The sequence below is a fragment of the Anolis sagrei genome, chromosome 6 (genome assembly GCF_037176765.1).
Source record: "Anolis sagrei isolate rAnoSag1 chromosome 6, rAnoSag1.mat, whole genome shotgun sequence".
Taxonomy (NCBI): domain Eukaryota; kingdom Metazoa; phylum Chordata; class Lepidosauria; order Squamata; family Dactyloidae; genus Anolis; species Anolis sagrei.
The window spans coordinates 13,818,802-13,843,182 of record NC_090026.1 but is presented as its reverse complement, the minus strand read 5'-3'; the positions used below and the strand labels follow the sequence as shown (position 1 = coordinate 13,843,182).

The 24,381-nt window shown below is 42.7% G+C and overlaps 1 protein-coding gene across 1 annotated transcript; it reads left to right on the top strand.

Moving 5' to 3' along the window:
• The first annotated feature begins 7,029 nt into the window (after positions 1 to 7,029).
• LOC137097323 (C-type lectin-like) lies at positions 7,030 to 23,675 on the top strand. Its single transcript, XM_067469597.1, has 6 exons — positions 7,030 to 7,104; positions 7,312 to 7,403; positions 8,306 to 8,446; positions 9,637 to 9,680; positions 12,500 to 12,570; positions 23,584 to 23,675. Exons 1-6 carry the CDS (start codon positions 7,038 to 7,040, stop codon positions 23,673 to 23,675), a joined length of 507 nt encoding a protein of 168 aa, XP_067325698.1. The 5' UTR covers positions 7,030 to 7,037.
• The last annotated feature ends 706 nt before the right edge of the window (positions 23,676 to 24,381 follow it).

Genomic DNA, 24,381 nt, shown 5'->3' with positions numbered 1-24,381 from the left:
ACTCTCGTTCCCTGTATTGCTGGACTCTTCCTTGCAGGATCTTGAGCATTACCTTCCTGGCATGAGAAATAGGGGCCATTGTATGGAAGTTTGAGCAGTCTTTAGCATTTCCCTTTTTTGGTATGGGGATATAAGTTGATTTTTTCCAGTCTGATGGCCATTCTTGTGTTTTCCATATTTGCTGACATATGGCATGCATCACCTTGACAGCATTATGTTTCAAGATTTTAAACGGTTCAGCTGGGATCCCGTCATCTCCTGCTGCCTTGTTGTTAGCAATGCTTCTTAAGGCCCATTCAACTTCACTCCTCAGGATGTCTGGTTCTAATTCACTCAGCACACTGTCAAAACTTGGCATGTATACCCATTGAAAATCACTGGTAGAAGGGGGATGGAAACATCAGCCCCGACTGACAGAAGAATAGACCTTCTTCACTTGCAGTGGCTGATGCCTGAGAAAGCAGGATTGGGAATGTTTACCATATGAGCAAGTGTCATGATGATAATAATAAAATAATAAACTTTATTTATACCCTACCACCATCTCCCCAAAGGGGACTCAGGACGGCTAACATGAGGCCAAGCCCAAAGGTACAATACAGCAAGATAACATACAGAATGCAAACAACAAAAATTATATCAGAATAAAATATATACAGTAGCAAAATAAAATACATAAAGCAAATTAACACAATATAAAATTGAACAGAATGGGCAGGCTGAATGGACGAGGTAAAATAATAAAACCCTGGATGAGATAGCAATAGAAAATATGTAATTGAGGGCAGCCCAAAAAGGATAAACAGCAAGGTAGGCTTTCAGTTTATGAAGGGGGAAAGTGCATCTTAGGGACAACACTATCATAGTGAACACACAGCCTTTTTGAATGTGAATATGTTATGAATGCATAACTCTTGTAACTCAGATTCCGAATTCCAGTTGAAGTTTTTGATTTATGGAGACGCAATGAGAGACATAGTTATGAAATGACCTTCAGGCTAGTTCTACAGAAGGTACTGCAGATGAATGTAGAAGACTTACAATACTGGGGGTGCTAAAATAACCATCTAACTCATTTGAGAATAGACAAACACTATTATTCATTTCCATCAGACAAATGGAAATAACCTAAATATTAACTCCCTGTTCAGCATTGGATTCAATGGGTGGAATCCTTCTTTTTATTCAGGCAGGTTTTTAAAGAAGGAGGATTTAAAGATCAAGTCAGGGGGTGCAGTGGTTTTTACTTCTGAATACGTTTTTAATAAATTTCAAGGATTTTAACTGGGGTTTTTTTTACTACCATTCATATTTAATTCTGTTTTATTGTTTGGATATTTTAGGTTTTAAATTGCATTGCATTGGTTTTGATGAGTTTTATAGGAGGAAAAAGTGGGGTATAAATTATGATGATATGATGATGATGATGATGATGATGATGATGATGATGATGAAGCAATAGGATCCAAACCCAATGAGTCCTGAGTCTCTGAAAGGCAGATGGCAAACAGATAACCCAGAAACATGGTAGCTTGTATTCTCTCCGGTTGGATCTACACTGCCATATAATCCAGATTATCAAAACGGATAATCCACATTATCTGCTTTAAAATCGTTTATATGAGTCTGCACTGCCATATAATCCAGATCAAAGCAGATAATCTAGATTTTATATTGCAATATAGAACCAGCTTTAGGCCCCTTCTACACTGACCTTATGTCCCAGGATCTGATCCCAGATTATCTGCTTTGAACTGAATTATATGATTCTCCGCTGCTATATAATCTGGGATAAGAAGATAATCTGGGATCGTACCCTGGGCTATAAAGACAGTGTAGAAGGGACTCAGTTTCCACCTGTTGTTGCACTTTCTATACTGAGGAGATTCAGATGCTGCAGTTTGTGCACGGAATTCGTTCCTACTGTTTCTACAGTTTCTTTTGTGTCTTCCATTTCTTTGGGAGCATGAAATGGGAAGCCCCTTCCCCACATGAAAATCTGCTTGACCCAAAAGCCTCTTCGCCTTGGAAAGAGAGTACGTGTGTGGTGGGGTGTGCAGGCAGGCCCATAGTGCACCTGCAGCTGAGCGCCTCTTACTCTAGAGTAAGAGGCACTCAGCTGCAGGCACTGGCAGGCACGTCTGCTTTCTGGGCCTGGCTGCACGCCACACCACATACAAACTCTCTTTCCAAGAAAAGTGTGTGTCTGGCGTGGTGTACAGGCAGACCCAGAAACTGCATGCGCCTGCCAGTGCCTACAACCAGGTGCCTCCTACTCTAGAGTTCAAACAGCAGGTAGCAGGTAAGAAGAATGGAAGCTTCCTTAAAGCACGCACCAGGAAGTGGAGCTTCCAAAACAAATATCTCTCCTTCCAATTTTGGGAGAGTCCTATAAAAGGGATCGGGGGCCCCAACAAAAATCAGGACACGAAACGGGGCAAGGTTTACCCCAAAAGCACAACCCTAGTGTAAATTTCATAGGAAATTGAAGGTTTCTTGCTTCTAAATAACAGAAAGGTAGGGAATCAGAGATGAACCTTGAAGTATTGGCATTGCTTTAATGTGTGTTTAATACGTGTCAATCAGAAATTCCTTGGAAAAATAATATGAACAAAGGTTCATTTTATGATGACATGAATTGTGATTACCTTGGGTTCCTGTGAATTGTAAATTATATTGTCCTGGAGCTCCTTTAATGTATATTGAAGTTGTATTTGTTCTCTAAATCACTCAGATAACAGAACCATATACCTTCTGCGATAACTAGAATCCATTATTCTCATTTCTTGATGACCGGGGCAGAAATCATACAGCTTTCCAGACAGGGTCATAGACAGAAAAACAAATTTGGATGGCGGGAGGGGTTGAAACTTTGTTTAGAGTAGTTCCATAACACAAAATAATTTAAATGGTATGGTTCATTCTATATTTTTATATAGACTTAGTTCAATCTATCTTCTATTTTAGTTACAAAGTTTCAAGTCTTAAAATAACTGAAAATGACTGCTAATTGGTAATTTATCGTTACAAAGGAATACCACGTCTGTTGGAAACTCTTGAAAACTGTGTCAATACACTTTGACAGAAACCAGGCTCCATTGATAAACTTCAGTTGACACTCTGGAGCAGGGGTCCTCAAACTAAGGCCCAGGGGCCAGATGTGGCCCTCCAAGGTCATTTACCCGGCCCTTGCTCAGGGTCAACCTAAGTCTGAAACGACTTGAAAGCACACAACAACAACAACAACAACAATCCTATTTCATCAGCCAAAAGCAGACCCACACTTCCCATTGAAATACTTATAAGTTTACATTTGTTAAAATTGCTCTTCATTTTATTATATTGTCTTTAAGTGTCTTTTGCACTACAAATAAGATCAGTGCAGTGTGCATAGATAAGTGCAGTGTGCTGGCTGGCGAGAGCACGAGGCAGGCGAGGAAGACTTTGCACAAGGCCAGGCCTTGAGTGAAGGAGCCCGCACCCTTGCTGGCCGGCGAGAGTGTGAGGCAGGCGAGGGAGGCTTCATGAAAGGCCAGGCTTTTTGTAAAGCCTTCCTCACCTGCCTTGCGACCCCATGGCAAAAGCCAGGCAAGGGAGGCAGCCATTCTTAGGAGATGAAGGGAGTGGGGCCAAAGGAGGCGGCCTCGCAACCCCTCTGAAATGGCCAAACAACCCCCTTGGTTGAGAACTGCTGCCCCAAATGGAAGAAGCTTGGCATAAGACAAAAGCACAGCCCTAAAAGACACTGCAAAGATATCCCCCATAATGAATATAAATAATATAATGAAGATGCATTTTTAATCTGAGTGTATGTATCTTACACTCTGGCTAAGAGAGTGTGACTGTGCCTTTCAGGAGGTTAGACTATGAGCCTGAGCAAGCAATACCTACCAAGCCCTCTCAAACACTGTGGAAAATGGCACCACCTGTGCTAGCAAAGCAAACAGTCTCTTCCAGGAAGAGCCCAACATATGGCCTAGCATGAGGTGAAAACACAAGCCTGAAGTTTGGGGTGGGAAGCTAGGATTCCCACCCCAAACCAGACAGTTGGCCACGTAATGAAGAGTTATACTTCCAGTAGTGTGTCTGTGCCTTGCTCCGGGGCCAAGAGAGTATGACTACACAGCTTCCAGAACAGGACAGATCTGATAACTTCTAGTTTGTTAGGCCATGAGCCTGACCGGTGGAACCTGGAGGGCCTCTCAGATACAAGGGAAGACCACAAGGCCCCCTCCAGAATGACCCCATCCTGGCGCAACAACAGCCCAAAGGCGTGAAGCCCAACATGAGGTCTGAACAAAATGGAGACCTGGCTTCCTAATATATTGGCAAAGGCTGAACACCCCACTATCCTCTGGGAAAGAGAAGGGGAGGGAGCAAGTAAGGAAAGGCCTAACTGCCCATTAGAAACCTACCTCCTACCTCACGCTGAAGCAAAGAGCACGGCAGGGGGGCCGAGCAGCCACAAATAGCCGGCAGCTCCACCCCTCTCAACCATCCCCATAAACTCTGGGCTCCTTCATGAGTCCCTTCATGTCCCTCCCGTCTCGTTCCACCCCCTCCCCCCAATGCATTAGGCTTTGCCTGCCAGTTATGGGTGGGCCAGCTTGGTTGCTTCCACTGTATCAGCTATTGCTGCATGCAATGACAGTGTGAATAAATTGTCAACATATGCTTGCAGTTCTGGAGGGACTTGTTTAATTTTGGCTTCTCATTGACTTGGCATGGAGATTTGGTTAACCAGTTAAAATTAATGAGTAATCCAGGTTTTTTTACCCTGAAAAAATTCAAGGGGGGGGGGGGGTTGAACCCCTAACACCCCCCACCCCCAGCTACAGATCTGCTTCCAGATATTGAAGGACTGCTACCCCCAGCTGCCCATAACCAGCCCTAAGGGAGTCGGGGATTTCAACTCTGTCTACTTCTATCTGAAGAGTCCCCACCCTATTATAGAAGAAGCTTGTCATCCTTCAGACCAACAACATTTTGGGGGCTAGTACACAAATTGGGATATATCAAATGAGTTTAGCTTATTACTATTGTTGTTGTTATTGTTATTGTTATTATTTCTCTCTCATGACTCGAGGTAGGCTCAAGCCTCATTAAATGCATAGATAATAGGGTTGGATAGGTTCGTTCAGAAAGGACTGAAATTTGGAAAAAATGTATGAATTTGGACATCCGAAGCAGGTTTTGAACCATGTAGGAAAGGTTGGGGGGAAATCCAAATTTGAACCACTTATCATTTTTCCCCCGGAAATATTCTATAATGTTCGATGTCTCCAAAGGTTATTTTAATTTTCACAACCATTAAGCAACTTTGATAAAGGCAAGGGGATTTTTATAATCTCATTCTTTCCGCCAGGGCTGCAAAAAGGGAAGCAGTGGGCATGGCTAAGCACAGCCATCGTTAACTGTAGTTTGGGAAGGCCAGGCTCCCAATGGAGGAAATTACAAAAGGCCCTGCTGTTAAACTACATTTCACACAATGCATGCCTCTCATTAGCCAAAATGGCTGAAGAACCCAAAAATAGTTGTCTGTAGCAGTCTTTGTCTAAATATAAAATAAACTGATTGAAGCTACAAAGGAGTCTAAAGAAGGCAGCAAAGCAATAAGCAACTTTTACAAAGCCAAGAGAACATAAACTGCTTAAAAGGTCTCTTGAGTGATAGTTGCAGTCGAATTCTGACTGACTGAAATAAATGTCCCCCAGAGAACCGAACTGTATAGGGGGATTATATGAGAGAAGACGATCCTACAGATAACCTGGACTCAAACAATTTGGGACTTCCATGGTGATTTGTTGTTTATTTGTTTCGTCACATCTGACTCCCTGTCGGCTGAGGCCACCCCCAGCTCCTTCTAGGTCAAGCCAGTCCCTTCAAGGATACCATCCATCTATCTTGCCCTTGGCTGGCCCCTCTTGCTTTTTCCTTGCATTTTCCCCAGCATCATTATCTTAATGGTGATAACCAATAAGTTATTTTTCCTTGGAAATTGATTTGCAAGCAGGGGAGTAATCTAAGAGGAGGTGTGATGTGCTCATTCCTAAATGTATTGGTATCCATTCTGGCTGCCATATTTTGAACTAATTGGAATTTCCAATACAGGGTACCTCGTGTACAGCACATTACAGAAGTCCAGTTGTGAGGTTACCAACACATGTACCCTTTGTCTTCCAGTTTTAAAAAGGCTAATGTCTGGTATATCAGGTGAAGTAGATAATAAGCACTCCTGACCACTATATAGATCTTGGCTGACATTTGGAAAGATACTGAACAGAGAAAAGAATAAATCCAAGAGGCAATGGATAACGAGGGAATACACACTGTAAACATGGAAATGTAGAGTTGAGGAGAAGTATTAATAAGAATACTTCACAGCATATGTACTTTGAAGGTAGTAAAGCATTGGGCTAGAACCATATGCACAGTGGGATATAGAGTCAACAATGGTTGCAAAAACAATATAGCATCTTCATGGTTGTTACACTGAATCTGTATCTATGGCAATTTATTTATTGCACTCATAACCATGCAGACATCAATAAAGAGAGTTGTTTATTTAGGAATATATTTCCTTATCTGATTAAAGAAGAATTTACCTTGTCCTTCTAATGAGTAACACGTAAGCAGTTCAAGTGTAAGGAAACTCAACCAGGATTTCGTCATTGCTTCGTCTTGATATTGGACTATTATCTCTGGTCAATCATATATATATAACCTAGAAAAGACAGAGAGCAGAGCATTGCCAAAGAACCTCTCAGTTCAGTTGTCCAGTGGATCCGTTTACTGAGGGGGAAACCAGCATCAGGTGAGTGACTTGTTTTATTCATATAGGAGGAGATTATTTCATTCAGCAAGAAAAGAATATCAAAAGGGTATATAATTAATGAGAATACTGAAGTTTCTGCATAGGTGAAAGTCAAGGTGCTCTGTAACTTACTGAACTACTTCTCATTGTTATTCCATTTGCTATTCACTCAACATAACTCTTTGGAATGTTTTTTGAATCTCCCTTAAAAGTCATCAGGAAGATGGGACTCCTCGCCTATGCCAGCCTATGCCTTTTTGGCCTTCTGCTCTCCAGTCCTTTTCCAGGAGGTAAGTCCCTTTAAGAAACATCAAAAGTATTATGTTAGCAGTTACTTTGGGAGGTTGACTATACGTAGCTGATGGATGGCAGATAACACCCAACAAGCCACAAAATGTCTACCTTTGAACCAGTGTGTAAGGTTTCCATACATAAGAGAGAACACAGTTAATATCTTCTATAACTTGTCCTACATTCATATCCCTTTCCCATTGCAGCTGAGGCCAAATCCTGCCCCAGAGATTGGATGGAAAGTGAAGGGAACTGTTATGGTTATTTTGGTAGAGAAACGACATGGGCAGAAGCTGAGGTAAGAAACATTTTCTGCTGGATAAGTTATAAGTTCTTTTAGCCTCGTTTCATAATTGCCAAGGAATGGAAGAAAGCATCAGGAAGAAGAACTCGGTTAAAAGCAGCCTGGGACCCCTTCCACAAAGCCATATAACCCAGCATATCAAGGCACTACTACGTTCTACAGAATTGTGCCTTTGATGAGTAGGTATACAATATCACATGACAGTTTAGATGATAATTCTGTCATTAGAGTAGTCGCCCTCCCCTTTGTGGGAAGCTTGACTCCACAACCCCTGCCATTATGAGTACTGCTCCACATATTATTTGCTTCTCTCTTTTATCTTGTCTGAGTTTTTAATTAGTTTTAATTAGTTGTTTTTAGTAATTACATGTAGCCTGCCCATTGTCTCTGTGCCTGTGTCTATTGTACCTTTTATATTGTTATGTATTTATATGCTTTATGTAATTATGATGTTGTTTATTGTCTGCGTTTTCGTTTGTGTTTTGGTTTTTCTGATTTGTAATTGTTGTTCAGGCTTGGCCCCATGTAAGCCGCCCCCGAGTCCCCACCGGGGAGATGGTTGCGGGGTACAAATAAAGATTATTATTATTATTATTATTATTATTATTATTTGATTGTGTGGTAGGGCCCTGAGTCTATCGTATGAAAAACATGTGACATTTCAGATATTGATAAGCACTGCTATGGCTTATTTTATGGGTATGTCTTATTTTCGGGGAAACAGGGTAAGTTGACTTCATTTCTTCCATTGTCCCCCACAAATGAGAAGGATGAAGCAAAAAGTCTAGAGAAGCTTTAAAAGCAATAATTTCAAGGAGATCCCGCTCTGCATTTATCCTATTGCTGGAAGATGACAGTGTGAATAAAACTCCTTCTTGTCCCTTCTCTCCCCCAAGATTGAGTGCCAGAGCCATGGCCCCGGGACTCATCTGGCCTCTATTCTTACTGCGGCAGAGAGAGATCTCGTTGCCCACTACATCGACAATCACCAGTTCCAAAGAAACAATGTCTGGATCGGACTGCATGATCCCCTTGAGGTGAGTATGCCCTGGTTTTCTCACAAATTCTCATCATCGCTTTGGTGAGTCCATTCCAGGCATTACTCAGAAATTATAAAGGGAATTACCAACCCTCCCTGTGGCTATATTATCACACCAAGACTTGGAAGCACTACTACATTCTACAGAGCATACTCCTAAACAACTATGCTACACATAATTATGCTGAACCAAGAAAATTGGATAGTGTGTTGTACATCACTGGGATGTGCAGCTGTGAATTATTATTATGATCTCCTGCATTTCAAAATTCACCTGCACAGATGGGGAGATCTTAGCCCCAAAATAGTATTTCACGCATTTAAGGAAGTTGTAGGTTGACATGGAAATGCCTGCGGTTTTCCAAATAATTTTTGTTACACTATTACTCAGAGAATGGGGAGTGGGGGGAAATAGGAAGGAAAGGGAAGAAAAGGGGGAAAATATATTAGTTATTGGTTAGTTGCATCTTTGCCAACCTTAGCAATTGTGGCATAGACACCAAGAATTGGGAAGCCCTGGCCCTTGAGCGCTCCAGCTGGAGATCAGCTGTGACCAGCTGTAAAATTTGAAGAGGCATGATTGGAGGGCGAAAGAGAGAAATGTGCCAAGGGGAAGGCGCATCAATCCTGCCCCAACTGGGACTGCCTTCCACCTGGAAACGGATGCCCTCACTGCAGGAGAACATGCGGGTGAAGAATAGGGCTCCACAGTTACTACATTCCCACTGCCAGGACACCCACAATTTTGCATATTCCATTCTTGGTGCTCTCGTCATGTAAAGAAAGCACCAAGCATTTGCTTATCTAATAATCCTAATAAAACGTTTCTGGGTTCAATGTGATTTTGTTGTTTAATATACTTTGCATTTCATTATGAATTTTTATCTAGAAATCTTTTGTCTTTGGGCAGGTCCACCACATGTGGTAAAAACTTCCTTTCTTTTGTTGACATTTCCAACATAAGTCTAAACGTTTATATATCTTCACAAGCTTTCTACTTATAATGTGGATCTTTTCCTGACCACGCAAGTCTCCTGAGTGGTATTAAAGCAGAAAACCAATCACAGACTCTTGCTAGACAACCTCTATTACACCCAATAAAATCCCCTACAGCTTTCCAGATGAGACGGTAACTGTACCATCTCAATTGTCCCCTCACTTCCTCATTTATGTATCTCATGTCTGCAGAAAGGGAAATGGAGGTGGACTGATGGATCAGCCTACAACTACAAGGCATGGGCAAGGGGCCAGCCAGACAATTACCTCAATCGTGAATACTGCGTAGAACTCAGCCTTTTCACAGGTAAGCTATCTGAAAAAGACTGAAAACAAACAATGTTATCTAGCTGATGTGTAAAATCATGGTGGAGGACCTAGAAAATACCTAGAGAGAAAACCCATCTACAGTTTCTAGGTCTTCCAGCAACACTCTATGACCTAATTCTAACAGAAGCAAACATAGAATAACTTTGGAGGACCTAGAAAATGCCTACAGAGAATACTTTTGGGGCATAGCTATGTGAAATTATGGGTACAAAACCCAGCTACAGGCATTATACTTTATCACACACACACCCAACCAAATTCTGAACCCTAGAATCATTCTTCTCAGTTATTATTATTATTATTATTATTATTATTATTATTATTATTATTTACAGTATTTATATACCGCTTTTCTTACCCCTGGGGGGACTCAAGGCAGTTTACTCAGCAATAATGGCAAATTCCAATGCCTTACAAACATAAACCAAATCACAACTCAGCACCATATAACTGAGGCTATAGCAGAGCAGTTATCCAGTGAAAAGGTATTTTCTAAACTTGAGGACTAGAGAGCTGACACAGAGACAACATCCTGAAACCCCTCCCCAATAAATAGCAAATTGAGAAGAAAATGACATTGTTTTCTGTATTTTAGATTTCAGGGATTGGAATGATATATATTGCCAGAATACTAACGCCTTCATCTGCAAACAAAGGCTGCAAACAAAGGCTGTAGAGCTCCCTGAATAACATGAGCTGTGCATGCCGGATGAAAGTAGATTCGATGGATATGTCTTTGATGATCATTGACCACTTTTCCTGATCTGATGCTCAAAAATACCATATGATTGCCTTCAAAATACTGTCTCTGAAATCCTGGCTTGACCTCTTCTTCTCACCCTTGTTAATGGCTGCAGCACAATGTGAAGTTAAATAAACTTTTCTTTATGCATCTATTCCATGGTCTTTTCTTGTGTTTTGGAGAGTACTTATCCCACTCCCACAAGGGTCACTAGGAGGGGTGGCCTGTTGTGAACACTTGTGCAAAAGAGGGAATGTACATCACTTGCATTTTCTCTTAACGCTGCTGATAATAGAAGAGCACTGGGTTTATTGAGTTTGGGGAGAAAGCTCTCTGCAGGACCTTATAGGCGAAAGGCTTTAAAATGGACACAATTCACTAGAGTAACTAAAAAAAACAAAAACAAATGAAGAACAAGCTGATTTTGCAGCAAAAGCAATCATTTCTTTATCAAGAAAACAGAAAGATAGCAGGAAAAACCCAACAGAACTTTCTGTGTTCAATACAAAGAGAAAATTAGAAAAATGGCATGAATGCTAAGAATCCTCTTCTTGACCGATGTAAGGGAGCGGGGGGGGGGCAGATAAGATGAAAGGGCTACAGACTAAAACACGATTTTCTCACCCTCCTATGCAAAGGGGAGTCCAGGTGAGTCGACTGGTTAAAGGCCAATGCAACAGCAGTTCTATCAACAGAGAAGGCAGGGAAGTACAGCCTTGATCAAGAAGACCCTGTGGAGAATTCTGAAAAGGAAGGCTGTCTTCTGGACACACACGTTCTCTCTTGTTTTTTCTGGGGACCCTTCAATTGCTTTGTGAAAAAGACTTGGTCAATTAACAGAGTGAACCCAAAGGGCCACCAGAATGTAAAGAACTGTGGATTGACTGGGCTTCCACCCAAATTAAAAAGGTGGTTTGAGATTTAAACGGAGTGTGCTGAAAGTAAACTAAAATGGTTTGAATTTGAACTCAGGGCACAGAAACATAAGTTCCAAGGTCTTTCTAGTAGCGCTGCCACCAGTTATAAAATATTCTTCCCCAGTCTTGTTGTGGGATTCTTGGCCAGAGAGACACACAGAGGCACTGGTTCTTTTAACAATAAAGAAAGAGGTTTGTTTGTATTTTCAGAACAGGCAATAAATCTTAATGGTTGCAGAGGTGTATGGAGCTTAATGGTTACGTAGCACAGTTCCGTGCTTAAAACTTCAGGTTACAAATCAACTTTCCAAGTTCACAGGAATCTAGTAGACTAGTGCTAACTAGAACCTAGTCTTCAAACAGCCCTTTTCCCGGGTCTGTTCTAACCTATCGTCAAACTACTTTTCCTCCCCAACGGCTTACTGAACTTCACTAACTTCTGGCTTCAGTGTTTCCAACCACTCTCTCTGACTCCCTTCCTTCAACTCTCCTACTCCCCAACTGGCACTTTACAACTGTCAGAATCCCTGGTCTTCTAAGGTAGGGAAATTCGTCACACTTTGCTTTTATGTAAAGCATTCCTCATCTGGGGCTGTCACCTGGAGCAAAGGGGACATCTCTCAGCCATCCAATCCAAGGACAGAGAACCCATGGATGGATACAGAGGACCAAGCATTACTTTTTAAAAAGCATTGTGCATAGTGGTTGGTACTCAGCAAGGCAAACTATGAACGGTTCCGCACAGCCCATTAACCGGGGAGCAATCGGGTTTTGAAAACACAATTGCGCCTGAGTTCACATCCACACATGCCCCAGAAAGCGCATGCTTCTGGGGGAGGGAGTGTCCACATGTGTTCCTGGAGCCTTCCAGAAGGACAGGGAGATACTCACACCCCCTCCCCCAAACCCCTTCAAAACAGAGAGGAAAGTGAAAGAACTTAACAGCCAGTATTGAACTGCTTCCGGAGCTCTCCTGGCACATAGAAACAACATGCCAGGAAAAGGGAGAGGGGCAGGAGTGATTATTTTCCTCCCCTTCCTTTTCTCCTGGCACATATAACTACACCCACTGGATGCAGAAGGAACCCAACAATCTGTGGAATTCTGAATACTGCGTAGCCCTAAGAGCCTCAACAGGTGAGCCCCTGATAGGAAACTGCATCGTCTTAAGGAACACAGTAACAGTGATGGCATTCTCTGCAAAGAGAACAGATGTAAGGGAAAGAGTTGAGTTGAGACCCAATGGGGAGTGATTTATTATTGTCTCTCCCACTCTGCCAGACGAAATTGGTGGTGAAAATGTTAGTGGAACTTAATCTGAATTTTGAAGCATCTGTCCAAGGTGCTGAACATGGTCTGTTGGCAGGGTCCAATATTCTGGATAACACCAAACTAAAAGCAGGAGAAAATGCAGCATCCATTTGATACTAGGGTCAGTAGCTGCCAGGGCTTCCTCTTGTGAAAGGCACCAATCTTTTAAGGAAGTAAAAAATTATTTGTATGTGGACACATGCCTACTACAGCCACATCCAACATCACAACAAGCCAGAATTCAAGAGGAATATGCTGGTGGAAAGCAGGCAATGCTCCCATTTCTATTGGAACAGCTGAGCAAGTAAAGAGAGAGTCTGCTTGCTCTGATTTGTCACCCTGGTATGAGACTCCTGTCTTGCGTGTCCCCTGAGAAGCTTTATGGTTAATTCTCTGGATTACACTACATAACAAAATTTGAAAAAAAGAATTCTGTTCCTGGTTTGGACGTGTTATTTCCTGTTTAATGGCCCAGCGCTTACTTTGAAAGTAGTTGTTATACTCCAGAAACTTCATTTTTGTGGCTGCCACAAACTATGTTGAATTGGTTGAGACTTGATAAGATATTTATTGAAAAACTATAGCAGGATGTTCTGTAAAAACTAAGTTTTGTGGTATAATAAATCTTTTCAGTGTTTTTATGATAGAACCAATAAGGACATAACATTCATAACCCAGGAACAAAAATGGGTTACATAGTGTTATGTATGTGACAGCCTTCATGGTGACTACTGTGTCACAATAAATCATGGACTGAAGCCCTTCCATACAGCTGAATAGAATCTCACATTTTCTGCTTTGAGCTAGAAAATTATAATAATAATAATAATCTTTATTTCTACCCCTCCTCCATCTCCCCAAGGGGACTTGGTGTGGCCAAGCCCAACAAATTACAACAGAGCAAAAGAATACAACAAAAAAGCATAAGATAATACATCAAATAAAATACAATAAAATAAATCAAGGAAGATAATATAAAGTTAATACAGAGTATAACATAAATAACAAAACATTGAACCAAGTGAGCAGGGCCAAATACAACAAATAGAATTGTAAAACCCTGGGTGAGATGGCTGAGTAGGGTAATGTACTGTATCTGGTGGGAAGTTCAGATGGGACAAACAATGGGATTTAATTCACTGAAGGTATGATAAAGTGCATTGAAAGGCATTATGTACTGAGTTGGTCAAGGTAGGAGTCTTGTTGTTCAATCCTCGAAGGCACATCGGAACAGTCAAGCCTTTAGGCTTTTCCTGAAGGCTGCCAAAGTGAGTGCTTGCCTACTCTCACCAGGTAGGGGCCACCACAGGGAAGGCCTTCTCCCTTGTCCCCACAAGTTGCGCTTCTAACGGAAGTGGGAGCAAAAGGAGGGCCTCCCCTGATGATCGAAGTGGTCGTGCAGATGCATAGACAGCAATGAAGGTAGATGGGTCTCATACATGGCAGTGTGGACTCAGGCATCCCAGTTGAAAGCAGATTGCCTGCCAACCCCCGAAATGAAGACGCAACACAACAGTTGTGGGTTAAAATATGGGCAACTTTATTAACTGTTAACTAATTAAATCTATAAATGAATCTCAGTATATAGCTAGCATGAACGTGTTGTGAGTAAAGCCGAGGTAGTGTCCCTTCCCGGCCTACCCCTAGGCAAAATAGGGTGAAGCACCCGGGCCCCCAGGTGACCAAAACCTGGGTGACCTATGTAGGGAAATGTGTTGGAGGAATCTTCCCCAAGGCATTGAGGTAAGACCCTCCCCATTCCAAGGCCATTGATCTTTTAGTCTCAACTAGGCTAGTATATCAACCGGTGATGTTATCTGTTAATGGACTTCACCCCATATGGAGTGCACACCAAATCTGTGTTTCCTAGCTGTTTTTCGCCATAGAATGGGGGCAGGTGTCTACTTAGCCCCCATCCCCACCCATCTTACAAAAACAGCTTATGGTAACCTGCCAGCCAGTGGTTAACAAGCAAGGTGCTCCTTTAGCCCCTATGGTAAACAACTGCCCAAGAGACAGTATTCTTTCTCAATCTCCATCTCAATCAATGTCAGGACTCACAATGTTGGCCATAGGGATAACTCTGAGCCCATGGCTCTGTCCCCGACTTCCATGTAGCATCCATCAGGCCAACCGTCCATGTGTCAACAGAACTGAGCTGAAACTCAACATAACATAGGTAAAAAGAAAGGGAGGGGGCGTTGTACCCCTCCCCAACATGCAAGGAGTCACACATTTGACAGGCTTGCCATCAGTTTGCAATCAACTGGGCCCCAGCTGGACCTGACCCTTTCAGGTAAACACATTGACTGCGATGCCTTCTGTCGTGATCACCGAAGGCATAACTTTAAGTGGCACCAAAAAACACCCGCGTGCCATCTCACGTTATACGGGGGCTGGGTAATCCAACCTAGTGTCATTGTGACAAATCTGTCTCTCTGTTATGACTCTCATAGCATAACTTAATGGTCAACCTTTTTTTTGTTATATATATATATATATATAACATGATCTTATGATTTAGTAAGGGGTCAATTGCGTAGCCCATGGAGCTTATCTTTGAAATGCCGACTAGTACTGTTAGACAAAGTTATCCAGATGTCAAGGGCTTTGGTGACTAAAACTTGAATGAGCGAGCCTAATTGTAATTATGGCTCCTAATCAGGTAATGATAAACATTATGGGCTGTGTTAGCTATATCTCGCGGTCTCGCTCACTTGAATGAGGACTGATAGTAGTAATATTGGCCTATCTCATCGTGTCTCTTGGATTCAACATGTCAAGCCTTGCATCGCCTTTGCACAGCATCTCTATCATGACTCTATTCATTTTAATACATATTTGTTTATTTATTTTGTAATACATTATTGTCCCCAGGAATTTTGATATGACAGGTTGGGGTGTTTGGCTTGAGCCCATTACATGGTTTGTTTAATATAGGAAATGCCGGCCCGCATGGTTTAGCAGCGTATAATGGGTAAATAAGGTTAAATTATAACGACGAGCCCGGTCACTCTCTCAAATGTAAACTTATATGGATATTTTTTTTAAGAAGTCGATCTCACATGACTTAACCTTGTGGACTGAGCTTGTAGCATTGTCCCCCATTCTATATCTTTGCATTTCGTTTTTCCTGCCAAAGTGGAGTATCTTGCATTTGTCACTGTTGACCTTCATTTTGTTCATTTTGGCCCATCTCTCTAATCTGTCAAGATCGTTTTGAATCCTGCTCCTGTCCTCTGGAGTATTGGCTATCCCTCCCAATTTGGTATCATCTGCAAACTTGATGATCCTGCCTTCTAACCCTTCATCCAAGTCATTAATAAAGATGTTGAACAGGACCGGGCCCAGGACGGAACCCTGCGGCACTCCACTTGTCACTTCTTTCCAGGATGAAGAGGAAGCATTGGTGAGAATCACCCTCTGGGTTCGTCCATTTAACCAATTACAGATCCACCTCACCGTAGTTTTGCCTAGCCCACATTGGACTAGTTTCCTTGCCAGAAGGTCATGGGGGACCTTGTTGAAGGCCTTACTGAAATCCAGGTACGCTACATCCACGGCATTCCCCGCATCTACCCAGCTTGTAACTCTATCGAAAAAAGAGATCAGATTAGTCTGGCATGACTTATTTTTGATAAATCCATGTTGACTATTAGCAATGACCGCATTTGTTTCCAAGTGTTTGCAGACCACTTCCTTAACAATCTTTTCCAGAATCTTGCCTGGTATTGACGTGAGGCTGACCGGACGGTAGTTGTTTGGGTCATCCTTTTTTCCCTTCTTGAAGATTGGGACCACATTGGCCCTCCTCCAATCTGCTGGAACTTCTCCTGTTCTCCAAGAACTCTCAAAGATGGTTGCCAATGGTTCCGAAATGACTTCCGCTAGTTCCTTCAATACTCTTGGGTGTAGTTGATCTGGCCCTGGGGACTTGAACTCATTTAGAGCAGCCAGGTATTCCTGGACGACTTGTTTCCCAATTTGGGGTTGTATGTCCTCAAATCCCTCATCCACTCCGTCTTGCTGAGGTTGAAGATGACTTTCTTTTTGTGAGAAGACTGAGGCAAAGAAGGTATTAAGTAATTCTGCCTTTTCCCTATCCCCTGTCAGCATTGCCCCATCTTCTCCTTGAAGAGGCCCTATCGCCTCCTTGTTTTTCCTTTTTCTACTGACATAAGAAAAGAATCCCTTTTTATTGTTTTTAATGTCCCTGGCAAGCCTGAGCTCGTTTTGTGCTTTAGCCTTGCGGACCTTTTCCCTACAGGTGTTGGCTATTTGTTTGAATTCTTCTTTGGTGATTTCTCTCTTTTTCCACTTCTTGTGCATGTCTCTTTTGTGTCTCAGCACAGTTAGAAGTTCTTTGGACATCCATTCTGGCTTCTTTGCACTTGTCCTATTTTTTCTTTTTGTTGGCACGGTTTGCAACTGCACCTTGAGTATTTCACTCTTGAGAAACTCCCATCCATCCGTAACTCCCTTGTCTTTTAGTATCTGTGTCCACGGAATGCTGCTCAGCGTTTCCTTCATTTTTTGGAAATCAGCTCTCCTAAAGTCCAAAATGCGGGTTTGACTTGTCTTAGTTTCGGCCTTCTTTTGTACCTCAAATTGCAGGAGCACATGGTCACTTGCCCCTAAGGATCCTACCACTTCAACTACATCGATCAGGTCCTCCGCATTTGTTAGGATGAGATCAAGAGTAGCCAATCCCCTTGTTGCCTCTTCTACCTTCTGGATCATGAAATTGTCTGCAAGGCAAGCGAGGAATTTGTTGGACTTTGTACTCTTGGCCGAGTTTGTTTTCCAGCAAATATCGGGATAGTTGAAATCGCCCATGACTACTACATCTCTTCTCTGTGCCTGTTTGGTCAACTGTTGGCAGAAGACTTCATCAAGTTCTTCCTCCTGGCTTGGAGGTCTGTAGTAGACTCCTACAACAAGATCTTTTTGAGTCCCAGTTCCCTTGATTCTTATCCAGATGCTTTCAAGCTGTTTTCCCGGATTGCTGTCATGCATTTCTTCTGCCGCATAAGAGTTTTTGACATATAAGGCTACTCCGCCTCCTCTCCCCTTTGTTCGGTTTCTGTGAAAGAGGTTATTGCCCTCAATGTCTACATTCCAGTGATAGGAGTCATCCCACCAGGTTTCAGTGATGCCTATGATATCATATTTGTGGTGTTGTGCTAAAAGTTGGAGTTCGTCATGTTTATTTCCCATGCTCTGTGCATTAGTGTAAAGACATGTGAGCCCCTGAGATCTTCCCCTGAGCTGTTTAATTGGGATTATTGTGCTTTTGGTACTTCGTCCTTTTTGTGTTTGTGCAGCCCTCCGTTTAGCCTTCTGGCAGTTCCCCGACATTGTGGGTAAAGTAGTGTTCGCAAGGCTGTTGTCCCCCTCCCCCAGTGGGCCTAGTTTAAAGTGCGTCTAATGAGGTTTGCGAGTCTGTGAGCAAAAAGGTGTTTTCCTACTTGTGTGAGATGCACCCCATCCTTTGCCAGTAGGCCATCCTCCTGGAAAAGCAGGCCATGGTCAAGGAAGCCAAAGTGTTCCTCCTGACACCATTTTCTAAGCCAGTCATTGACCTGTACTATTTTTCTGGCCCTTGTAGGACCGTGTTTTATGACTGGGAGGAGGGATGAAAAGACCACCTGTACATTACATTGCTTTAGCTTTGTTCCTAGAGCTCGAAAATCATTTGTGATCTTTTGAACAGTATGCCTAGCAGTATCATTGGTTCCTACACGAATCAACATGAGGGGAGGACGGTGATGGGGCTTGAGGAGCCTCGTGAGCCTCTGAGTGATATGGTGTATTTTTGCCCCCGGTAGGCAGCATATTTCTCGAGCCATCCCATCCGGTCTGGAAATGACGGCTTCCGTTCCTCTAAGGAGGGAGTCGCCTACTACCAAGACCTGTTTACTTTCAGGATTGGCAGGGCCCCTTTTGCGCAATGTAGTGTGTAGGTCCCCAGAAAAGTGATCCTGTTGGGGTGAATTGTGTAGGTGTAAAGTGTTGTCCTCCTCCTCGACATCCCCAGTGCATTCATCAAGGACAATCCATTGAGATTCGTCCAAGAGCCTAGCGTTCTCCTGTATGCGTTCCTGTTGCACCTGGACTATGGTTGGGGATGGTACACCTGCATGATTGTGTAAGTGTGAATGTTGTGAAGTGTTGTCCCAGTCAGGGCTATCCCCCGCACACTGATCAAGGACGAGCCACTGATCAGTATCTAAGCCATTCTGGTCTTTCTGAATGTGTTGTGTTTCTTGGTCAAGTGATAGCTGTGTGAGAATTTGGAATCTATTGTGTAACTGCAGCTGAGCAGAAGTATTCTGAGGAGGCTTCTGGGTCCTATGTCTCTTTCTAAGGGTGACATTCCTCCAAGCCTGAGGGTTGTCCACATCTGAGGTGGCCTATGATGTGGAAGTAATCATCCCCATTTCCAAAGGGTGATGGGTGGATCCAATATAACTGGAATGAAAGCCGAAACCGGCGAGCCCTTTGTATAGCACACTAAGCTGTTGACTGGATCTTAAAATGGAGTTTGTCCCTATCGAATAAAGAGACAACCAACCCATATGTGGAGCCCTCTCCGCATGTAGCAATCTCAGGGCTAACTTGGCAACAACAAAGAGAAAAAACTAAGGTTTTTGTTTTTGTTTTTGGCGAACGGATCAGTATATTAACTGTTAACTATGAAATGCCTAAAACCTATTGGGGGGGGGGGCAATCGTGAACCCCGGTTTACCTTGAGTCATCCCATATAGCAAATCAACCATGTATTCATCGGGACCAAGAGCCACAACTTGAGTCCAATTGGAGTCATAATCTAACCTAGTTGGCAACTAGTGGGCTCACCTTAATTAACTTTGTGGAGTCCTTGAACCACACTAAGGTGCCTCTAATAAGGCCCTTTGCGAAAGGAAGGTAAGGCTGGAGCATCTTTATGCAAGTCACGACTTCCCCTGAGTTGATGAAGAGGGGGCTTGGTCTGGCCAACTCACTAGAGGGCTATAGATAACGAGCAATGTTTTGGGAGGCTCCGCAGCCTTATCTGTAGGAGTGCGCCCACTCCATATATCTGTGGCAGGTGATCTTCTGCCTTTTCCAAAATTAGTAGGGAGAGGCCCGCATGCAGCAGAAAATTTCCTGGCTGACATCCTTTACATTACATTTCCGGAAGTCAAGCTATCTTGCCACCACATGTGGAAGGGCTATCGTCTGTCGTCATAACGGTTGATCTACTAAATCCCATCGAAGTGTGGGATCCCTGGCCACTTTCAGGTGAAAGAGCCTGCCATAGCAGATTCAAATATCCCCCGGAAAGCTGAAATATATCTCGCGAATGATGTCCAGGTATTGAAATAGGGAATAAGCCCGGGCCGGGTAATGTTGCATTAGCACACCAGGCATAGATCAAAAAACAGTTAAGCCAATTATCCCCATTTTCATCAATCTCAATTTCTTGTATCACAGCCACGCTTTTTGGGCCCATGGTTATTTTATTGTTTCTCCCGTTCAGCCTTAAATTGTGGAGTGAATAAGTCAATGTATTCATTTCTCAATATCTTAACCACTATGTCATGTGGTACTTGTGATCCCAAAGATGTAGTAACCACCCTTATTGATGTTGTCAGTGACCCCGTGGCTCTTTTATCTGAGAGGTTGATTTTCTCTCCAGTATCAACTAAATTGGTAGTTGAGACTCGTGGCTGTGAGGGGCAGCTACTGGATATCAGATTATAATATTCTGTGTGTGCCTTTTCAAGGGTTGAACTAATCGCCTCACTTATCTGTGGACCTATGTCGTCCCCGTGTCCCGAAGGTAAATCAAGGTTACCTGGCAACGTCGCCATAGTGTTAGGCACCAATGGCTGAATTGGTATCTCACTGGCAGCTGTGGGAGATAATGATGGTGAAGTCAAAAACACTGAACGCCCTGCGTTCCACCACGGGCATCTCCGGGATGTAATGAACCAGGATATGTTCAATCTCTCATTCAACTTCGGGTCCTAGTGAAGACACACAAGAGAAAGGAAGTCAGGCAAGGAGTCAGGCTTATCATTTGTGTTGACTGTGAATTACGATCAGCTGGGAAAATGCCTGTCTCCCTTTCAACCGCATCGATGCGGGCAACAAGGGCGTGGAATACTACCGCTGATACTTTGTCATCTCATGTAGCATTGGTATGGGTCGTGCAATGTGTTGTCAGCCTTTTGTTAGCTGGGCCTTTGCCCTTTGAACCAGCAGCATTCTTTCTGGGTAACATCCTGTGAACAGAAGAATGTCATGGATTTAACGTCTTTTGGTATTGTGGCATAGGGATCCGGTAGCCCATTTGGCAATTGAAAACCTTAACAGTTATGTGAGTATTGTTGTATAAAGGTTACTTACCAATTGTTGGGTCATGAATACATAATGGACCTTATTTGATATTGTATTATTATTATTATTTCCTATATATATATATATATATATATATATATATATATATATATAGTGTCAGGAGCAAACTGAGAAAATGCAAGTCCCTTCTGGTGTGAGAGAATTAGCCATCTGCAAGGACATAGCTCCGGGAGTTGGGGTGGCTTGAATGTTTTGATGTTTGAAGCTGACAGGGGGATCTCATCTGCACTCTATCCGGATCCAAACCAGTCTTCCGCTTCTTTTGCATGGTTTATTTTATTTTATTTTAATTATTTTCTTCAACCCCTTTGCGCCAACGGGGGGGGGGGGGGTTGCATTATTTATCCATTGATATTGATTCATATATATATATATATACACACACACACACATACATATACATATTCCTTTGTTTAAATGCTTGTTTGTTTGTTTTTGGATTGATGCCTGTGTATTGTCTAGTATGTTGTTGTTCATTCGTTCAGTCGTCTCCGACTCTTCGTGACCTCATGGACCAGCCCACGCCAGAGCTCCCTGTTGGCCGTCACCACCCCCAGCTCCTTCAAGGTCAGTCCAGTCACTTCAAGGATGCCATCCATCCATCTTGCCCTTGGTCGGCCCCTCTTCCTTTTACCTTCCACCTTCCCCAGCATAATTGTCTTCTCCGGGCTTTGCTGTCTCCTCATGATGTGGCCAAAGTATACTTCAACTTTGTCTCTAGTATCCTTCCCTCCAATGAGCAGTCGGGCTTTATTTCCTGGAGGATGGACTGGTTGGATCTTCTCGCAGTCCAAGGCACTCTCAGCACTTTCCTCCAGCACCTAGTATATATTGAGATTATAAATTGTCTAGTATATAGTGAGATTATAAATTGTCTCATAATTGCCAACTGACTGGCACCAACGCTGTAGTCACATATAGCACATAATCAAACAGTATGGAAGTCCTTAGTAATATGATAGACCGCCTAGGCTAACCCCATTTAGCTTCAGTTGCCGGATGTAAACAATCGCTTGGTTGGTTTATATTATTTTATTTTAACTGTGCAATTGAATAAGCTACTGGGCCCCCATGAACGTCTCCATCCGATGCTTAGTAAGCAAAATGGTTGCCCACGCTTGAGTGCACAAAATGTCCACCAAGCATGGACTGGGAGACAAAATGGCCGCCCACCATGTGGTAACCTCTAACTAGGCCTAAAGCCTGGCCACGTGGTAGCCCACCAATTTGGAAAATGTCGAATGTGTTTTAAAGGCTAGCAAATTGAGGGCACCAAAAGAACCCACCGGGGCAAAGCCAAACTGCCTAAACTATAATCTAAATCGGTTATTGATGAGGGAAAAACAAGGAGGGGTGTGAAATAAAAACCCACTATCCCCTCCCACTTGTAAGGAAAGGGTGGGAGATAAGGCTTCCTCTGGATGGCGCCCGCAGGGCCCTCCGCAGTAGCACCGAGCCAAGTGGTGACCAGAGCACAGTTGTTGGGTTTTTTGGGGTTTTTTTGTAGGGACTAGTGGCAGCATCATTGCACTCCTGGTAACGGGTAGAACAGCCCCAATGGGCCGGATAGCCACTCCGTGAGAAAGGGGGGGGGGAGTGTGGATGAGCACCCGCCCCAGCCAAAGCCTATAACCCACCCGAAGAATGAACCACCTATGTGTTGCAAAAGCCCCAACTACCATGTGGATTAGCTCCTTCTTCATGGGAGGAGGCAAAGTTCTTCCCCACCCCCAGCTGCACTTCGGAGCAGGAAAGCAGATATTGTGGGATTTTCTGCCTTGATAGTCTGGGTTATATGGCTGTGTGGAAGGGACCTAAGGGTCTGCAAGCAGGAGGAATTAACCATTCAGCCAACATGCATCAGGGTGCTGCTTGTTTATGCGTTACTTAGCTTATCATGGCATTTGCCATGTCTATTTGTCTAGCTGCAAAAAATCTGTTGTAAACATTTGCCCAATATGCACCAACATGGACTTTCCCATGATTAAATTATATTACTGTTCTTATTTGGCATATTATGGTGTCCAAACTGATCAGTCGGTTCATCCTATCTGTTTCTCTGTCTATCTATCTATCTATCTATCTATCTATCTATCTATCTATCTATCTATCTCTATTTATCTGCAAAAGTTCAAAAATATAACGCAAATGCTTCATCTCTTCAGTTCAGTTCTATCTAAGATTCATCCTGTTAAACCAGGATGAATCTTGATAGATAGATAGATAGATAGATAGGGTACTGAAATAAGTGTACATCTTACAATTACAATATTACAATTTGTGGCATCTTAGAATCAAGGCAATATGGTTGATTAAAAGCATATTAAACAAATTGACAAGAGAAGACACATTTGTTTACAAGTAAAATCAATTTGAACATTGAGATATTTTGAGATGTTTGATTGGGACCTGTGTTTTTCTTTCCCATTTCAGAACGTAAAGGACGGATTGATGCTGTTTGCAAGAAACCGAAGCATTACATCTGCAAGCATGAACTCTGGAGCAGTGTTTCTCAACCTTCTTAATGCCGTGACCCCCTAATACAGTTCCTCATGTTGTTCTGACCCCCAACCATAAAATTATTTTCATTGCTACTTCATAATTTGAATTTTGCTACTGTTAGGAATTATAATGTAAATATCTGATAAGCAGGATGTATTTTCATTCACTGGATCAAATTTGACACAAATACCCAAATTTGAATGCTAGTGGGGTTGGAGGGGTTGATCGATTTTGTCATCTGGGAGTTGTAGTTGTTGGAATGTATAGTTCACCTACAATCAAAGAGCATTCTGAACTCTACCAATAATGGAATTGAACCAAATATGGCACACAGAACTCTCATGACCAACCAAAAATACTGGAAGGGTTTAGTGGGCGTTGACCTTGAGCTCTGAAGTTGTAGTTCACCTACATCCAGGGAGAACTGTAGATCAAAGCAATGATGGATCTGGACCAAACTTGGCATGGATACTCAACATGCCCAAATGCGAACACTGGTCGGTTTTGGAGAAATAAACCTTGACATTTGGGAATCATAGTTGCTGGGATTTATGTCACGAGTACCACCTGCCAGCAGTAAAGAATTGGTGGGATCATAAACCCTCAAAGGTCATGGAAAATGAACATACAAAAATACTGTGGGACTTTTGAATCCAGACTGACAAAGTTTTGGAACACAATACACCAGACACTACAATTATTTAAAAGAAAAAAGTCTGGATTATTGAT

Excerpts from the sequence above, each read along its gene's own strand:
- LOC137097323 (XM_067469597.1), top strand. The coding sequence starts at position 7,038 with ATGGGACTCCTCGCCTATGCCAGCCTATGCCTTTTTGGCCTTCTGCTC. Across the intron at positions 7,404-8,305 it reads CGACATGGGCAGAAGCTGAG|ATTGAGTGCCAGAGCCATGG; the intron begins GTAAGAAACATT and ends CTCTCCCCCAAG. Across the intron at positions 8,447-9,636 it reads GACTGCATGATCCCCTTGAG|AAAGGGAAATGGAGGTGGAC; the intron begins GTGAGTATGCCC and ends TCATGTCTGCAG.